The sequence below is a fragment of the Sesamum indicum genome, linkage group LG10 (assembly GCF_026168435.1).
Source record: "Sesamum indicum cultivar Baizhima isolate 11 linkage group LG10, ASM2616843v1, whole genome shotgun sequence".
NCBI classification, from domain to species: Eukaryota; Viridiplantae; Streptophyta; class Magnoliopsida; order Lamiales; family Pedaliaceae; genus Sesamum; species Sesamum indicum.
Window position 1 is genome coordinate 21,076,234 of NC_142666.1, and position 16,389 is coordinate 21,092,622.

The 16,389-nt window shown below is 36.4% G+C and overlaps 3 protein-coding genes across 4 annotated transcripts; all 3 read left to right on the top strand.

Annotated features, from left to right (window-relative positions):
• The first annotated feature begins 2,722 nt into the window (after positions 1 to 2,722).
• On the top strand, positions 2,723 to 9,165 carry LOC105171533 (Transducin/WD40 repeat-like superfamily protein). Of its 2 annotated transcripts, none has more exons than XM_011092683.3 (17): positions 2,723 to 3,647; positions 3,837 to 3,915; positions 4,234 to 4,488; positions 4,607 to 4,704; positions 4,789 to 5,922; positions 6,008 to 6,149; positions 6,280 to 6,525; positions 6,617 to 6,911; positions 7,055 to 7,176; positions 7,347 to 7,466; positions 7,615 to 7,746; positions 7,827 to 7,949; positions 8,024 to 8,134; positions 8,212 to 8,355; positions 8,445 to 8,570; positions 8,715 to 8,831; positions 8,907 to 9,165. In XM_011092683.3, the coding sequence occupies exons 1-17, from the start codon at positions 2,911 to 2,913 to the stop codon at positions 8,922 to 8,924; spliced, it is 3,999 nt and encodes a 1,332-aa protein (XP_011090985.1). In that variant the 5' UTR covers positions 2,723 to 2,910; the 3' UTR covers positions 8,925 to 9,165. The 2 variants fall into 2 exon arrangements, with proteins under 2 accessions (XP_011090985.1, XP_088742192.1); XM_088886066.1 differs by having other exon boundaries at positions 3,843 to 3,915.
• A 673-nt stretch (positions 9,166 to 9,838) lies between these two features.
• On the top strand, positions 9,839 to 11,685 carry LOC105171534 (uncharacterized). The gene is made up of 3 exons (XM_011092685.3): positions 9,839 to 10,003; positions 10,131 to 10,221; positions 11,140 to 11,685. Exons 1-3 carry the CDS (start codon positions 9,934 to 9,936, stop codon positions 11,270 to 11,272), a joined length of 294 nt encoding a protein of 97 aa, XP_011090987.1. The 5' UTR covers positions 9,839 to 9,933; the 3' UTR covers positions 11,273 to 11,685.
• Positions 11,686 to 12,706: 1,021 nt separating this feature from the next.
• LOC105171535 (UDP-glucuronic acid decarboxylase 2) lies at positions 12,707 to 16,102 on the top strand. The gene is made up of 8 exons (XM_011092686.3): positions 12,707 to 13,226; positions 13,839 to 14,137; positions 14,362 to 14,509; positions 14,698 to 14,777; positions 14,860 to 14,943; positions 15,128 to 15,202; positions 15,374 to 15,466; positions 15,593 to 16,102. The coding sequence occupies exons 1-8, from the start codon at positions 12,959 to 12,961 to the stop codon at positions 15,809 to 15,811; spliced, it is 1,266 nt and encodes a 421-aa protein (XP_011090988.1). The 5' UTR covers positions 12,707 to 12,958; the 3' UTR covers positions 15,812 to 16,102.
• The last annotated feature ends 287 nt before the right edge of the window (positions 16,103 to 16,389 follow it).

The following is a 16,389-nucleotide window of genomic DNA, read 5'->3' on the forward strand; positions in this document are numbered from 1 at the left end:
ATGAATGTCTTAAACTTCTTAGTTTGTGGGAAGATGACAAGAGTAGAAATGCAATAAAATTTGTTTTTATTGGAGGAAAATCAAGTGTTGTGTTGTTCAGTCCTACATTAATTTGGGGGGGGGGGGGGGTGTATGTTATGTTGGCAATAATGATCCATTTTGGACAAAGGTTTAGTTAGGTTTGAGTCCTTGGAGGGAAAGCACGTAAAAAGGAACCTGTCTTATTCTCCTTTTTCTCTTCCCATCAATTTCTTTGTGTTTCTGATGTTTTATCATATTCATATATATATCGGCAGTCTAGAAATTATTAGGAGTAGAGGAGGACCAATGTTTTTGTGCCCGTGACAGACAACTACTTGCTTCCTATCTCTCTTTATGTCCCACATTCCCTGCCAATCTTCACCTTTGAATTTCATGCATCCAAATTATAAGATCCAAAACAAAATATTAAAAAGAAAACAGAGAGAGAGAGTAAAGTTTGACCATGTTTATTACATAATTATTAAAGTAAATTACAGCTATATTTTTTTTAAATTTACTATAATTATAATGATAAATTACAACAACGTTTCTTGATGTTTGTCATAATTACAAATACTCTCATCATTTGAAAATTTATGAATAGCCTTTGATTTTAACTGTAGTCTAACTATTAGCTCAATTCATTAGTTTTCTTTAGTTTTTCATCATTTTTTAATGGTGAAACTGACCAAAATTATCTTGTAAACTATAAATTTAATTTTACTTATTTTTTAAATCATTTTGAAAAAAATTTATTGACTAATCAAACTTTTTTTTAGAATTTTGTAAATTTTTCCATCCAACTTGTCCTTTTTTTTTCCAATTATTCAATTTTTCTTTAAAAAAATACAATAAAGGCAAAGTTAACAATTTCAAGCCTTAATCCAAGAATTGTGTTTTCATCGTATATTAGGGGGTATTAGTAATTTTTTAAATCATGTGCGGGTGTCGTAATTATGTTGAACCTTAGGAAAGCTCGTTATAATTTACCTTAATTATAAATCTCTCCTCATTGTTTGGAATATCATAAATACCTGTTAATTTTAACTTCTGTCTAGTTCTCATCCAATTTATCTAGTAACGTGTCCGAAATGCTCTTTTTGATTATAAATATTAATTTGATGTATTTTTTAAAATAATTTTATGGGCTAATAATATGCTCTATTGATTATTAACTTACCCGCTCTCCTTTTTTTTTTTAAACATTTTTTCCTTAAATAGCAAGGGTAAAAATAATAATTTCTACCTTACTATTTAGGGATTGCATAGTAATTTTCCTTTAAGAGTGATATTTACGATTTCCCAAATGGCGATCGTAACTGTAATTTATCCAAATTATTATTACATATATCTTATGAGCCCATCATCCTATTTATTTCAACACTTCAAAAAATTATTTTTAAAATAAAATTTTATAAAATATTTTAAATATATTTCGCCAAACCCTCTTTAAATTAGACGAAATATTTAGAGCACGAGGTTGGTATTTGAAAAGAAATTAACATCGGGTACGAATATGAGGAAGAGTGAAGTCCGTGAGAATATGCTGAAATGAGAGTTTGCAGGAATTCTTGAGAGGTTTATTACCCAGAAAGAGAAGAGAATGGTGGATGAGTTTTGCATTGGGTTCTGGTTTGGGGTCAAGTCATTTTCATTACAGTGTCTCTTGGTTTATCAGAATTGGCATTCATCAAACCAAACAAGAGAAATTTAAATTTGGGACAGAGGTATCCATGTTTTTTTTTCCTCAACCATCACACATTTTATCATTGCCCCACCTTTTCATGTTTTTTCCACTTCTTCTTAGAATTTTTAAAATCTTAGATTTAACCAGGTTTTGTTTCAACGGTAAGATTGAGTTCGAGTCGTTTAGACGTGGGTAGATAGTTTAATTTTAATTTTGTCTTGTTTGTTTACTTATTTCGAATACTTTGATTAATTTAGAAATATGAATGTAATGAATTAGTATTCAAGTACGCTTAATTGCACATTTGAGAAACTTAGAGACAAATTTTGAAATATATATATATATATATATTTGTTTGTGTGTGGATATATATGTAGCAGCTTTCATGGTTATTACAATGGGGCCAACTCATCTGAACTGATAATCCTGCTCTGACAGGTCAAGCTGCAATAGAGGGGGGCATGTGGTTCTAACATAAATTGGGTATTTAATATAATGTTAAAGTTAATAATAATAACATACATACACAAAAAATAAATGATAATCTAACCAAGAATAATTACAAAATAGACACAAAGCAAACAGAAACCTACTACTGCACCTCTGCTTCACTCTGGATTTCCACAACCATTATTAATATCACAGATGAGACAAATAAAAACCATTCTGCCCACACCACAAACACCTTTACAGTGTATCTTACAACTCAAGGAATTAGCAAAACTTAATTTATGATGTTATGTGACAATAATTGCAGACATTAACAGTGTATTAACATACTACATTTGCATCAATCATTGCCTTATTCATCTCAAAATTGAGAGCATCTTTACATGCTAGTGATGAAATTCTTGCAGCCCCATAATCAAGAAAGTGATTAACAAATCAAAGTGCTTAAGTAGATAACATAGTAAATATGTTGTCTGTAAAGTAACTATTAGCTGAAAGTGTGTTTGTGTGTGTAGTTTATAGGCCCACTATCCCTCATTTGAAGGAAGCAACAGCCATAATTTTCTGTCTGTAGCAATCTTTTTTGAGGCCTAAATGGAATTTGGAGTTGTCTGAAATAGTCACGAGTGTGGATTGCTGCAAAAAACCTCTGTTATTATTATTCAAGAAACTTACACACACAAATACATATAAGTATGTGTGGAATCAACCCGTCTCCTTCTTATCTTTCTTGAAGCAATCTTCTTGTTCTGATGGCTTCAATCCCTTCTCCAGCCCCATTGAGCTTCTCTGATGACAATCAGAAACTAGAGCTCGAGTCGGTACGTGAACTCGTTGCCGTAATCAATCAGCACATGAATGCCATTCTTGAAGATTTTGAAGCCCAAAAGACCTTAAAACTGAAATGCACTTCCAAGCTCAAGATTCAATCACAGGAATTCTTTGAGTTCTCCGAGCATTCGGTGATGTCAAATCTTTACTGGGGTATTGAGAATACAGAGTCAGCAGCTCAAGCCAAGTGCACGGAAGATAGTGCAATGAGGCTGGAGAGTTCTGAGAAAATGCTTCAAGTTCCAGCCTCATTGGATGAGAATGGAGTTACACTGGGAATTCCAAACAGTTTCTTAGTTTCCTGCTCATACTTTTACCTGTGTATAGTTGAACTGCTGAGGAAGAATGAGTGGCAGGCTTCTATGCATTTTCTTCAGGCGGTTTCAGTCTCACCCAGGCTTGTATGCACAGAATTAGCTCCTGGAATTTTCCAGGGCCTGTTTGCCCTGTTCATCAGGGACAAAGTTGGGAAATCGTTTGGCAGCCGACGGGTAAATGCTGTGGATGATGAGGGCATGGTTGATGATGTGATGAGATGGATGGCAAGAAGATATAAGCCCTGGTTAATGTATTATCAGATCATGTCGAAAGGCGATGCTTTCCAGGGAATTCGAGGGGGTGGTGTATCTTTGGGGGATGAGAAGCCTCAATGTCCTGTGTAAGTTTTTCTGTCAATCTGGACTTAATGGGGAAGTCCAGTATGCATTCTTGAAGAGGCATGAATTTAAGCTTGTTCTTGAAATTTGATTAGAAACGAATCAAATTTGAACATGAGTATGTTGCTTGAAATTTCAACTTTTCCAAACTTTTAAATGCTTACAGATTTCTCATTTTATTTGCTGATCAGGAACAGGGTTCAGAGGTCCAGAAGCATAGAGGCTCATAGTTCATGTGAACATAGAACTGGATTAAGGACTTATCAGAATGTAAGTTCATTGACATTTACAGTTTCAATTGATTGTAAGAAACATCATTAAATTCATCATGAATAACAATATTGTTTCTTCAGTACATTTCATGAATCATAACATAGGACCCTGAACTTGAGGTGGGAACAAGTCATATTGATAGGAAATTAGGTAGACAAGTTGCAAATGTTTCCACATACTAGCTTTCTTGCTTGAATGGCACCACCAGTTCGATCACGGGAATAAAGTTTTGAACTACGGAAAACCAATAATTTTATTTTTCTACAACACGTCTTCCGTTTCTGTTGATGCTCAAATGAAAAAGAACTGATGCAGCTGCAAAATACGGACCCGCCTAATCCTCAAAAAGTCATTACTAATGATGTGGAACAAGAGTCTCTTGGCACTAGTAACACCAAGCCCGAAAACCACATGAAAACAGTAGCTTATTCAGAAAAGAGTTGCTTTAGAGAAACTAGAGGAAGCTCTAATGTCAAATGCCTCAGAGATATTTTAACAGAGTCTGAGCCAGATACACCAATTTCCTTACATTCAGACAACAGCTCTTCCGTGGAAGAAGATTTCCCTCAGGTATTTCTCTACAAATAGGATCATTCACAAAAGCTTTTCAATGGCAAAACATGAAACATATAGATTATTTTTGCACTTTCAACTGAAATCCCATTTTTCTTGCATCATTGTCAACTAGAATTATACAGAAAATACTATCATTTCACTGAGAAATGGAAGAGTTATTGCAGAAGATCATCAAGCAGAACCTCTTAGTCTGTATGGTTCACTATCATGGTAACTTCAAACCTCAAATTCTTGAATATCATACTTAGGAATTGCAAACAAATTTCCTATGAACTAATGACATGACTGAAACAGGAATATGCGAGCCCCCTCTTGCAAGCCAAAGCCGGAAAGGACGATATCTCTTCAACGGCAAACAGAAGTTGATGAAAAGAAGGTCATGGAATGCATTTCGCGGAGTTTCTCCACTTCATTTTGTGATACAGATGTATCAGCATTAGGCCTCAGAAAAATGGATCAGTATGCTCCTTTCAATGATGATTACATAGACGAGGTAGAGAAACTACATTGTATCGGCTCAATTGCTTTGAAAAATTGTCAGTTGTCCAGACCCCTTCACCAAAAGAGTTCTAAAAGGATGAAGAAAAGCTCAAGCTGCCGAACAACTTTATCTGAAGTTCATCAACAAGTGGATGAGAGTTTTTTCTTTGAACAAAGTGGAGTTCTTGAGAAGATAATTTCAAAGTTATGCTTCACGGAGGAATTGGGTAACGGTGAGGAAGACTACACAGTTGAAATGAAGACTATCTACGAGATATTAAACAGCAAATCAGGGCTGAAATATTCTCTCTTGAAGGACATAATCCTGGATCAGCTGCTAAAAGCTATTTCAACTTCCCAAGAAGAAAGGGTGGTCAGAACGTCAGTGGCAATACTTTCAACTATTGTCACGGCAAATAGATCAGTCATAGAGGATATCAAGAGGAAAGGACTGCAGTTGTATGATTTGGCAACGGCCCTCAAACGGAATATACACGAGGCTGTCATCCTTATATATTTGATAAATCCATCTCCTGCAGAAATCAAAACGCTTGAACTTTTACCATGTCTTGTGGAGGTAGTTTGCACTTCAAAGAGTTGCAAGCTAGAGTTAACATCAATCCTGCTGACACCTCCGGCTGCATCGTTGATGATCATTGAGGTATTAGTAACAGCATTTGACTATGAAACAAATAGGATGCACTTGGCTGCAATCAGCTCACCAAGGGTACTTTCTGGACTCCTCAAAGTACCAAGAAAAGACAACCTTGAGGAGTTCATTTCCTTGGCTGCTATCCTTGTCAGTTGTATGAGATTTGATGGAAAATGCAGAAAATACATATCAGAGTTTTCTCCGGTGGCTCCTTTGGTCTCTCTCCTGTGGAGCAACCAAAAACGTGCATCATCTATCGCACTAGAGTTTCTTAACGAACTGCAAAGAATGCCACGGTATGAAGCAATGCTCTAAGTTTGTGAATTCTTGCCAAATAATGATTTATAAGTTCAGTTGCTCATGAATCTGTCCTTTCATCAGGTCATCAGCCATTGCTTTGTTTGAGCAGATGCATAAACAAGGAAGCATCAACAATATGTGTGCTCTATTCCTTCTCCTGCAGAATTCTGAACCGGAATACAGGCTTCTAGCAGCTAATTTGTTACTTCAGTTGGAAGTTCTTGTAAGTCTATACAGAAGTTGAAAAAAATTCATAAATAAATAAATAAGAACAATGACCCAGTTCTCAATTATGAATCATACACTAGATTGAGTGCTTTCTTATTTCATCTGAGGAATAAAAATGTTTTCAGGAAGATACATCCGCGAAATGCATATATAGGGAAGAGGCAGCAGAGGCCCTGTTTGAGTCACTGACCTGTGAAGAGTGCCCCTCCACACAGGCTCTGTCAGCATTCATCCTATCAAATCTTGGTGGAACTTACTCTTGGACTGGGGAGCCATATACAACGGCATGGCTGGTGAAAAAGACTGGCTTGACCTTGGCATATCATGGGAATTTGATTAAAAACTACGACTTCCTTGATCAAAGTCTACAGGTATATTAAGGTTGAACTCTTAGCATATGCATGAATGAAAAACAAAGGTCCCTTCTTTAAAAAGTAGTAAAGAAAATGCATTTACATACAGGATGCTGGAATAGATTCATGGTGCAGCAAAATTGCACAACGGATACTCCATCTGGGGACTTCGGTCTTTCATGCATTGGATAAGGGACTTAACAGCAAGTTAAAAAGAATATCAAGAGACTGTCTCATAACTACTGCTTGGCTCGGGTGTGAACTAGTGAAAGGTCCTGATGAATTGAGGCATGCTGCTTGTGAGATCATACTACACAGTATTGAACAATTTTTGCATCCTGGTCTGGAGCTTGAGGAAAGGCTCCTGGCATGTTTATGCATCTATAACTATACTTCAGGAAGAGGTAATCCTTATACAGCAGAAAAGGGTCTGTCACAGATGTAATATACTGACGTAAATGAGACTGACGATCTTCCAGTAGAGAAAGCTAGTGTGATGGTTATTTTTAGATCAAGGCATCATGTTAATGGAACTTCCTTGTGGCAGGGATGAAGAAGATAATTAATCTATCAGAGGGAGTTCGGGAATCACTGAGACGTTTATCAAATGTGACCTGGATGGCTGAAGAACTACTGAAAGTGGCTGATTATTTCCAGCCAAATAAGTGGGTGAGTTTGGTAACAGACCTCCAGTTTCGCCAACAAAAGCGTTTACATTAACACTAGACAAGTGTGCAGAAAACTTCAGAATGTTGTGAACATATAATAGGTTATTTTTGACACACACACATGTCAGACCCAAGACATTAACTTGGTTTAACTTTAAACGGCCCATGCAGCGTATATCATGCGTTCATAGCCAAATTCTGGAAGCGGGAACTAAATGTAGTGGAGCTGTGACTGCCCTCATCTACTACAAAGGACAGCTCCACAGTGGATATGCAGATGGTTCTATTAAGGTTGGTGATTCCTTCTTTCTAGCCAATTATTACCAAGTTGTTGCTGGTGGCAAGCATGTTACATATTCACAGCCAAGAAAGTATAATTTATGCTGCCTTATAAACGTGACAGCTAGTATCATCTTGATGGATATGGTTTTAATCATAGGTATGGGACATCAAGGGACAGAAAGCCATACTTGTCCAGGAGATGAAGGAGCACAAGAAGGCCGTAACGTGCTTTGCTCTGTATGAACCTGGGAACTGCCTTCTCAGTGGATCTGCTGATAAAACAATTAAGGTAACTAATTCATGAATTATACATATGATAAATGGAAGAGTTACTATGTTTTCCAAACTGAGATTTTTGTTCTTTTGCAGATGTGGCAAATGCTCCAAAGGAACCTCGAATGCATTGAAGTAATACCAACAAAGGAATCAATTAGAAGTATAGACTCTTGGGGCGAACTGATTTTTGCAACTACCCAAAACCATAAATTGAAGGTAGCTATTATATTAGCAAAAGATGTGGAACTTCTGTAACTGCAAGCTGAGATTGCCAAATTTCCTGTCTTCAGGTCATCGATGCATCAGGAAAAGCTAAAGACATTTTCAAGAACAAACGCGTCAAGTGCATAAGGGTAGCACAGGGAAAGGTGTATGCAGGCTGCATGGATTCAAGCATCCAGGTACAGTTAATGCTTGTTTTTCAATCGCAACATATACTCACAAATTAAAATGGTTGGTGACATGATACTTAATCCAGGAGTTGATGATCATAAACAACCGACAGCAAGAGATCAAAGCACCCTCAAAGAGTTGGATGCAGAACAAGCCAATAAGCTCAGTTTCCATATATAAAGACTGGTTATACAGTGGAAGCTTGCTTCTTGAGGGCTCAAAAATGAAGGTAGCAAGAAGAAGCTAAAACTAGCTAATTTCTCAACTGACGTATGTTTAATGCGCGTAGTATCATATTGATCGAACAAGCAATTCCAGGACTGGAGAAGAAGCAGCAAGCCTCAAATATCAATAGTACCGGAGAAGGGAGCAAGCATTCTTGCAATGGAGGTAGTTGAGGACTTCATATATTTGAATTGCAGCACATCAATGAGCAGCCTCCAGGTAGTTTTCCATCGTAAACTTAATTGTCAATAAATCATGAATATTTATACATGAACTATATTAGCACAATCTTTTCACAAGAAACGTCGTTCTTTTAGCAATAAGGCTGTCGCTAATAATTGACGTACATTGATGTAATAACAGATATGGTTGAGAGGGACACAGCACAAAGTTGGAAGACTATCAGCTGGAAGCAAGATAACAAGCCTGCTGTCAGCAAATGACATGATCCTGTGTGGAACTGAGAAAGGAGTTATCAAGGTAATATATGTTCATCACCTCACATGATTTTCTGCTTTCAGCTCATTCATTACTAAGTCTTACTCCGAATGACAGGGATGGATTCCTCTTTAGAAGAAGATTATACAAAGACCACCTGCATTCTTGCCCATGATGTAATGATTCTTGTAATCTAGAAAATTTTTGTGTAAATATAGAGAGAGGAAAGTGTTAGCCATATATACAGTCATGTAAATGTTGATTGTATTATAAGTTGTTGGCCGTGTAAATTGCTTGAATACCAAAGGTGAAAGGTATATGACTCATTTTCTTTGTTATGAAGATATGTAATAATACTCATTTCGGGACGTAACAATTGCGTGTTATGGTTCTAAAGTGCTACTAAAGTTTATGGTGTCGAATTTAATATGAAAATATAGTTATTTTACCTTAAAAAAGTAAAGTTTATTAATAGTGTCAAAGGCACATTCGATGTGCTCCTTTTTTCTTTATGAAAATGATTGGTAATTAGATTATGTGATATATATAAGAAACTATTATTTTTATTCAAAGTATTATAAGAAATTAACTATTATCTTCTAAACAAAATTTTGTTCTACGCAAGTGTGACATTACTGTGATAGGGGAAAATACACTTAGATCAATATAATAATTAAAATATCCCCAAACAAATGAAAAAATATATAAATATTTTAAAAATTCACGTATTATTTATCCAGTCAGATTAACCACACTAGTCCAACTTAACATACTCATCTGACCCTGTTTCAAATTATTACTAGATTACCATTCAGATCAGCTCTAGATCGCAGAGGATCTCACCCCGATAACACTGAAATAGAAATTAAAAACTTTATTATTTACACGGATTCACATTTTATTAATTAAATGTCTAAAGTTGAGAAAATTTCAGTTTTGGGCCAAAAGTTTGGGCCAAGCCGAACTTTAGGCAACAAAAGGAAGACGATCAGCCACCGAACACGTTCCAGCAACGTGGACGGTCAAAAGGCCTATTTCAAAGAATCGTGTCATAGTTCTCTTCCCGGAAGAAAGAAAAAACACGGACGAAACATTCGTGTAATTGTAATTGTAAGAAAAAGAAGAGAAAAACAAGAAGAAAAGAATGGGAGAAGAAAAGGGCAAGCTTGAATCTATCAGGGAATGGGTTGTCGAACACAAGCTTCGTACTGTTGGTAATGATATATATGTGTATATATGTTCATTTGCCATTTTTTGTTTTCCCGTTTGTTGTTGTGATGTTTATCCCAAGATTGGATTTTGATTGGGGTTTTTGTTCTTTTTGTCTTTGATTGTTTGAAGGGACGTTGTGGGCGAGTGGGATTGTGGGTTCAATGGCATATAATTGGTCTCAGCCCAATATGAAAACCAGCGTCAAGATTATTCATGCTAGGTAAGATTGATAAAACATTTAATGATCTCTTTCTCTTTTAATTTTCGCTTTGATTCATGTTATCTGAAGCATATGTAATTTTGTCTTGTTTGAATGCTGAAAGATAACTGCTGTTGTAATAGTTTCCATAAGAACTAGGCTGTTCTTGGGAGATATAGGATTAGTGTTACAACTTATGTGCCAATGAACTGATGATTTGGGATCACTGACTAATTTGGCATATGTTGATGAAGATTTTTGCTTTGCCAATATTGCATGTTGCTTGATGTGCTGATTGTGATGTGGATTTTGGAAATATAGGCAGATGCAATAGCGCGGAATCTGCATTTTCATAATAGACCATTTAGTGTTAACATTAATAAGAATCTTGCTATTCGAATTGGTTGTAAAAGATGTCAGGCTTCCGCAGCAGATTAAGGTATTCAAATCAAGAAAATGATACAATTGGATGACGTGGAAGATGATTCTGATTAATTTTTGGTTTAAATTTGATCCCATATGGTACTAATGCATGTTCGAGCAAAAGTCTTATTTGTAATTGTAAAAATAATATTTTTAAGAAGCTGGAGTCGGTTCTACAAACAAGTCAAGTTTCTGATTGCTGAATCTGGTTGCCAGAATCTTAAGCTAGGAGGAATAATTAAAGGGTTTGCTATTAGTGGAACAATTATTCCATTACTCTGAGACTAAGACTCTTCACCATGCGGTCTCCCCATTTTATATAAAATGAAGCATGAGATCTGTCACAGCCAAATCTTGCTATTGTCCGTATTAACTTTGATGAGCACATTTCTGATAAATAAAAATAGAGTTCTCTTCCCCTTTCCATATCATCCTCTTTTTATGCCATTATCACATTTGTTTGCTCTTGTTACTTGCACCATGCTCATAATTGATACACAATTGCTTGAAAATCAGGTTGCATGCTCAAGCACTTACTCTTGCTGCATTAGCTGGGGCTGCTGTTGTCGAATATTACGATCACAAGACAGGTGCAAAAGCAGAGCGTGTGGCAAAGTTCCTCGACCTGAACGAGCACCATAAGAATTGAACTTCATCTTTTTGTATGATGTCTGAAAAACTGCTGCTGCTGCTTAGCATTAATTTAGTAGTTTCCTATCCAAGTGGATAGAGTAGCACACAGCATTTTTGCATAGATGCAAAAATTTTCTGTTAGTGAACATAAAGTGGAAGCCATGCTTCATAGCCTTGAAGAAATAGTAGTTTTTTCAACAGGGAATTTGAAGACCAGAAGGCAGAAACAACCGTTTTCATATTTGTTGGTTCGTTCCATGTTATTCGATATGTTGTAGTTGGAAATGCTAGCAATTGCTTGATGACAAGGAGTTCTGGTAGATGAGGAGCTGCTTCTTCTGACATTGTGACCCTTCAAATTGTGATGCAATTGCAAAACAGTTTAAACGATTATTTGAATAATTGTTGGCATTCTCGTCTTGGTTTATACATTTTCTGCGTTCTTTTTGTTGATTATTTCAAGAATGTGATGGGAGAATTCGTTTCTATGTAATGCTAAACACAACGGGTTTTGTGTCTTTACACGCACACAGTAAGGTGTTCTATAGACAATGACTTGTAATGTAAGAGAAATTTTAGTTTGAATAGCTACATGAAACTCAAATTAATCATGTCACAAGTATATATTTAATGAATTGTTGGATACGCCAGGACTAATATATGCTATGTTGGGAAATTTAAATACATGAGTATCAACTTTTCTACACCTAAACTTTGGTGAAAGGACAATTGTTCATTGCATGGTATATAATCCACAGACCTGTGCGGTGTTTCATGACATTTTAATGCTACGAGTGATTATACACAAAAACGCCTTCTGCATTAATTGTCTGTCATTACTCAATTTGCATTTCAGTTTCTGTACTTTGTAAGTAATCTTTGGTTTGACAAATGCTTTTCATCAGCCTAAAAAAATGGGCCAAGATTATCAAACTTCAACATTAAGGCAGAAATGAGAGTTTTTCAATGAAAAAAAAAAGAAACATGCAATATCCCTTTTTGTTTGTTAATTTAATTTTGTGAATTCATCAAGAAAATTGGAATTGAAGACTAAATTGAGCAGATTATCAAGGAAATAAAATTGGTAAGAAATCAAAGTCCCAGGAAGTAATTCTTGAATTGCTTTGAATGTAATGGAAATTTGCCATATTTTGGGTCTAAAAATAAGTGATCAAATTTGTTGTGAAACAGAGCACTTTCCTTACATCTTCTGGTTATTTCTGGTAAACTGAGATGAGGTTAAAATTAAGGTTAAAAAGTTTTACTATTTAAAACTGATAGAAAACAGAAAATAGCAAGAGTCACGCCCCAGGCAGCGATCTTACTCCGAATTTCATGCAAAAGCTCAGATCTCACCACTCCCTCCTCACTTTGAGTTTTTCACACTCAACACACTCCCATACACATACAATCAAGAATGTATGTATCTATATTACTGCATGCACATGCATTTGTCATTAATCTCTCTCAGATTTTCTACCTGACTTGTCTTTCTTTCCAATTTCCAATTTCCAATTTCCATTCTTTTGCTTTTCCTTTTCCTTCCCCACACAATAAAATCCGCATCTCAAATCTTCATTCATTTATCTCATTCATAGCTTCTCTTCGCAGCTCTTTTACCTTCCAAGATTTTATCTTTTTTGGTTTTTTTTTGGCAGTGATCGGAGCACAAAAAAGAGAGAGAGCAAAACAAGAGGAAGAAATGGGCACTGATCAGCAGTTAAAACGGAGCTGCTTCAAGAAACATGAGAGGAGATTTTCTGTAACGTACCCTTTTCAGTACATTCTTGGAGAACAAAGATTTGTTTGTCTTCTGGTTGGAATCACCATTGCATGCGTGGTGTTCAATGTAATTCCTTCCCATTCTCTGCCGCAAAAGGGATTGATCTCTGCCTTTGATGATTCTTCTATTGCCGTTCGTCGTCGGGTTGGGTATGAATTGAATGGTGGATTTGGTCACCTCAGTGCAGGTATATCGTTTAGCAACAAGGATCTTGAATCCTGCAAATCGCATTTGCTCTCTCTGTGTGTTTTGTTTCCCCTCTAATTTCCGGGTTGTGATCTATCATGTCTATACAAGATTTTTGCTGTCAATATTGATTTTGCATAGAGGATGCTATGTAACAATTTTCCCTCTGTTTCCCTTCGTTCTGTTTAAGGTATTATGATGTCTTTTCTTTTCACTGTATTTATTTTATCGAAATTCTGTGCGAGGCAATGCTAAAAAGATTGGAATTTTGTGGATGTTGAATGTGCAAAATCTGGTTTTCTGTATATTAGCTTTGTTGAATAAATATTTACTAAACGTGATTACTGTTTTCATTCCATTCGGCTACTTCTCGCTTTCTTGAAACTATGTTTCTCTACTTCTATGATCTTTTTAGGCATGTACATATATGGAGATTATGAGAATGATATTTGCTCTCTGGGCTAGCCAAGAAAATGACACTAGCTCAATAATTTGGCGTGCGTAGTAGGTTACGTTAGTTAAAGTATGTGTAAAGTTTTCCTAAGAGATTGTCTTTTGCAGAATCACATTTCAAGTAAGTTTGTTGTTTTAACCAAATGCGAGCGCAATGCAGGTGGAAAGATTCCTTTGGGGTTGAAAAGCAAAAGTTTGAGGATTTTAGTCACAGGTGGAGCTGGTTTTGTAGGGAGCCATTTGGTGGACCGTCTGATAAATCGTGGTGACAGTGTGATTGTGATCGATAACTTCTTCACAGGACGGAAAGAGAATCTTTTTCACCATTTCGGAAACCCAAGGTTCGAGCTCATTCGACATGATGTAGTCGAACCCATTTTGCTAGAAGTCGATCAAATCTACCATTTGGCTTGCCCTGCATCTCCAGTACATTACAAGTTCAACCCTGTCAAGACAATTATATCCTTACTAACTTTGGTTCTTTGCTTGAATTTCTTACATTAGTCAGACAATCTTCATCTAGTGTTTCTGCAGTCTTACACTGAAATCTTGATAAGTCAGACAAATCTGTTCACTTATTCCTGGGGAGCATGAAATTTCACTAGTTTATTGTAAATGATAGTTCATGAGTGTTAAAGTGGACGTTCTTGGAAGACTCCTTGACTTTATTTTCTAGGGATCACAAGACAAATGTGATGGGAACATTGAACATGTTGGGCCTGGCTAAGAGGGTTGGTGCACGTTTTTTGCTTACTAGCACCAGTGAAGTGTATGGTGATCCCTTGCAGCATCCCCAAGCTGAAACTTATTGGGGCAACGTCAATCCCATTGGTGAGTCAGCTGAGAAACCTCAGAATTTTCAACATTACTATGAAACATTCATCTGAAGGCTTTTTGTCCTGATTACATATTTAGATAGATACTACTTGTCTCCAAGAACTGGATAAGTTAGCATCCAATTCAAATTTCTTATAGTAAGGAGAACAATTTTAGCTCAACCAGTTTCGACTTCTGAACAGGTGTTCGTAGTTGTTATGATGAGGGAAAGCGTACAGCTGAGACATTGACCATGGATTACCACAGAGGACTCAACCTTGAGGTTATAAGATCTTACCAGATAATCGATATCAATAAATATTATGTGCAATTCCTCACTTAGTATTTATGTAACTATTTTCCAGGTGAGGATTGCAAGAATTTTCAACACTTATGGACCACGTATGTGCATTGATGACGGGCGTGTCGTCAGCAATTTTGTTGCTCAGGTCTGTCCAAATGCTGCCATTTGTTTTCAGTAAGACTCGTTCATCTAATGATGTTTACTTAAAGAACAAAGGACTGGTAATGGGAGTTGCTGTTATTGTTGTTTCCCTGCTAGACGTAATTTCAACACGAAGTCCCCGTTTTCTGGCGAGTTCTATCTAGTAACGTTGTGATGAAATGTTGCAGGCCTTAAGGAAGGAGCCATTGACTGTTTATGGGGATGGAAAGCAAACTAGGAGCTTCCAATATGTATCTGATCTGGTAAAAGAGATACCTAGTTCCTGAAATCTCTTAATGTGCAGTTCATATCAGCAACATTGACAAAGTTTTGTGGCTGTATTATTATTCACTGTTTCAATTCATTTGTTGCATGATTTACTTGGCGATGAGTGAACAACACGAAATTTTCTTGCAACTTTGCACTATAAACAGGTCGAAGGTTTGATGCGACTGATGGAAGGGGATCACGTAGGCCCGTTCAATCTTGGGAACCCTGGTGAATTCACCATGCTTGAACTTGCTAAGGTACACTTTTTGCATCTTAATTTAGAACAAAAGGTCCACTTCCTGCTTAGGTTTCGGTTGCAAACAGCAAATGCTCTTATTTGATAAGGCTTTCTCAAGATAGTGGGAATATGTTTGACTGTACAGGTAGTACAAGACACAATTGATCCGAATGCACAGATAGAGTTCAGACCAAATACAGAGGATGATCCTCACAAGAGGAAACCGGACATCTCAAAGGCTCAGCGACTTCTTGGGTGGCAGCCAACTGTTTCCTTAAGGGAAGGGCTTCCTCGTATGGTCAACGACTTCAGACAACGTATATTTGGCGATGACAAGGATCTAACAGTCACATCCATTGTGTAGAGTTTTGATGTAAAAATCAAGCAGTTAAAAGAATAATGAAGCATCCATGTAGCCAAATTGTAATAGTATTTAGTTAAAAGAATAATGTTGAACAGGAAAAGAATGTGAGGCAAGAGAACTCTTAGTTTCAGCAGTTATGGAATGCTGTTCAGTTGTTCCATCAGCTGGTTTAGATGTCTTTAGATTTGAGGTTACTTTCGACGTTACATCCTTAGGATCTTTGTTTTTTTGGAGTCATTCAACAAAGATTCATCACACACAAGTTAGTTCAAGAATGCCATCTTTGGTCCTTGTCTGGTTTCTATCATAAGCTGGTGGGAACTATTTTATCTGCAAAACTACCCGTTGATCGATGATTTTAGGAAAAGGGGGCTATTTTGCCAAGGTTTTGTATTTGTGGTGTGTGCTGTGATAAGAAGAAAGCAAAAGAATTTCAAAAAATAAAACTTGCAGCAAAGAGAAAGGGAAAAGGAACATTTATGAAGTAAAATTTTGTTTACAATGTTTTGAGCTGAAAAGTGTTGGTACTTAAGTAACACTTTTCCACTTACTTTTTCAGTATGAATCTCTTTATCAGC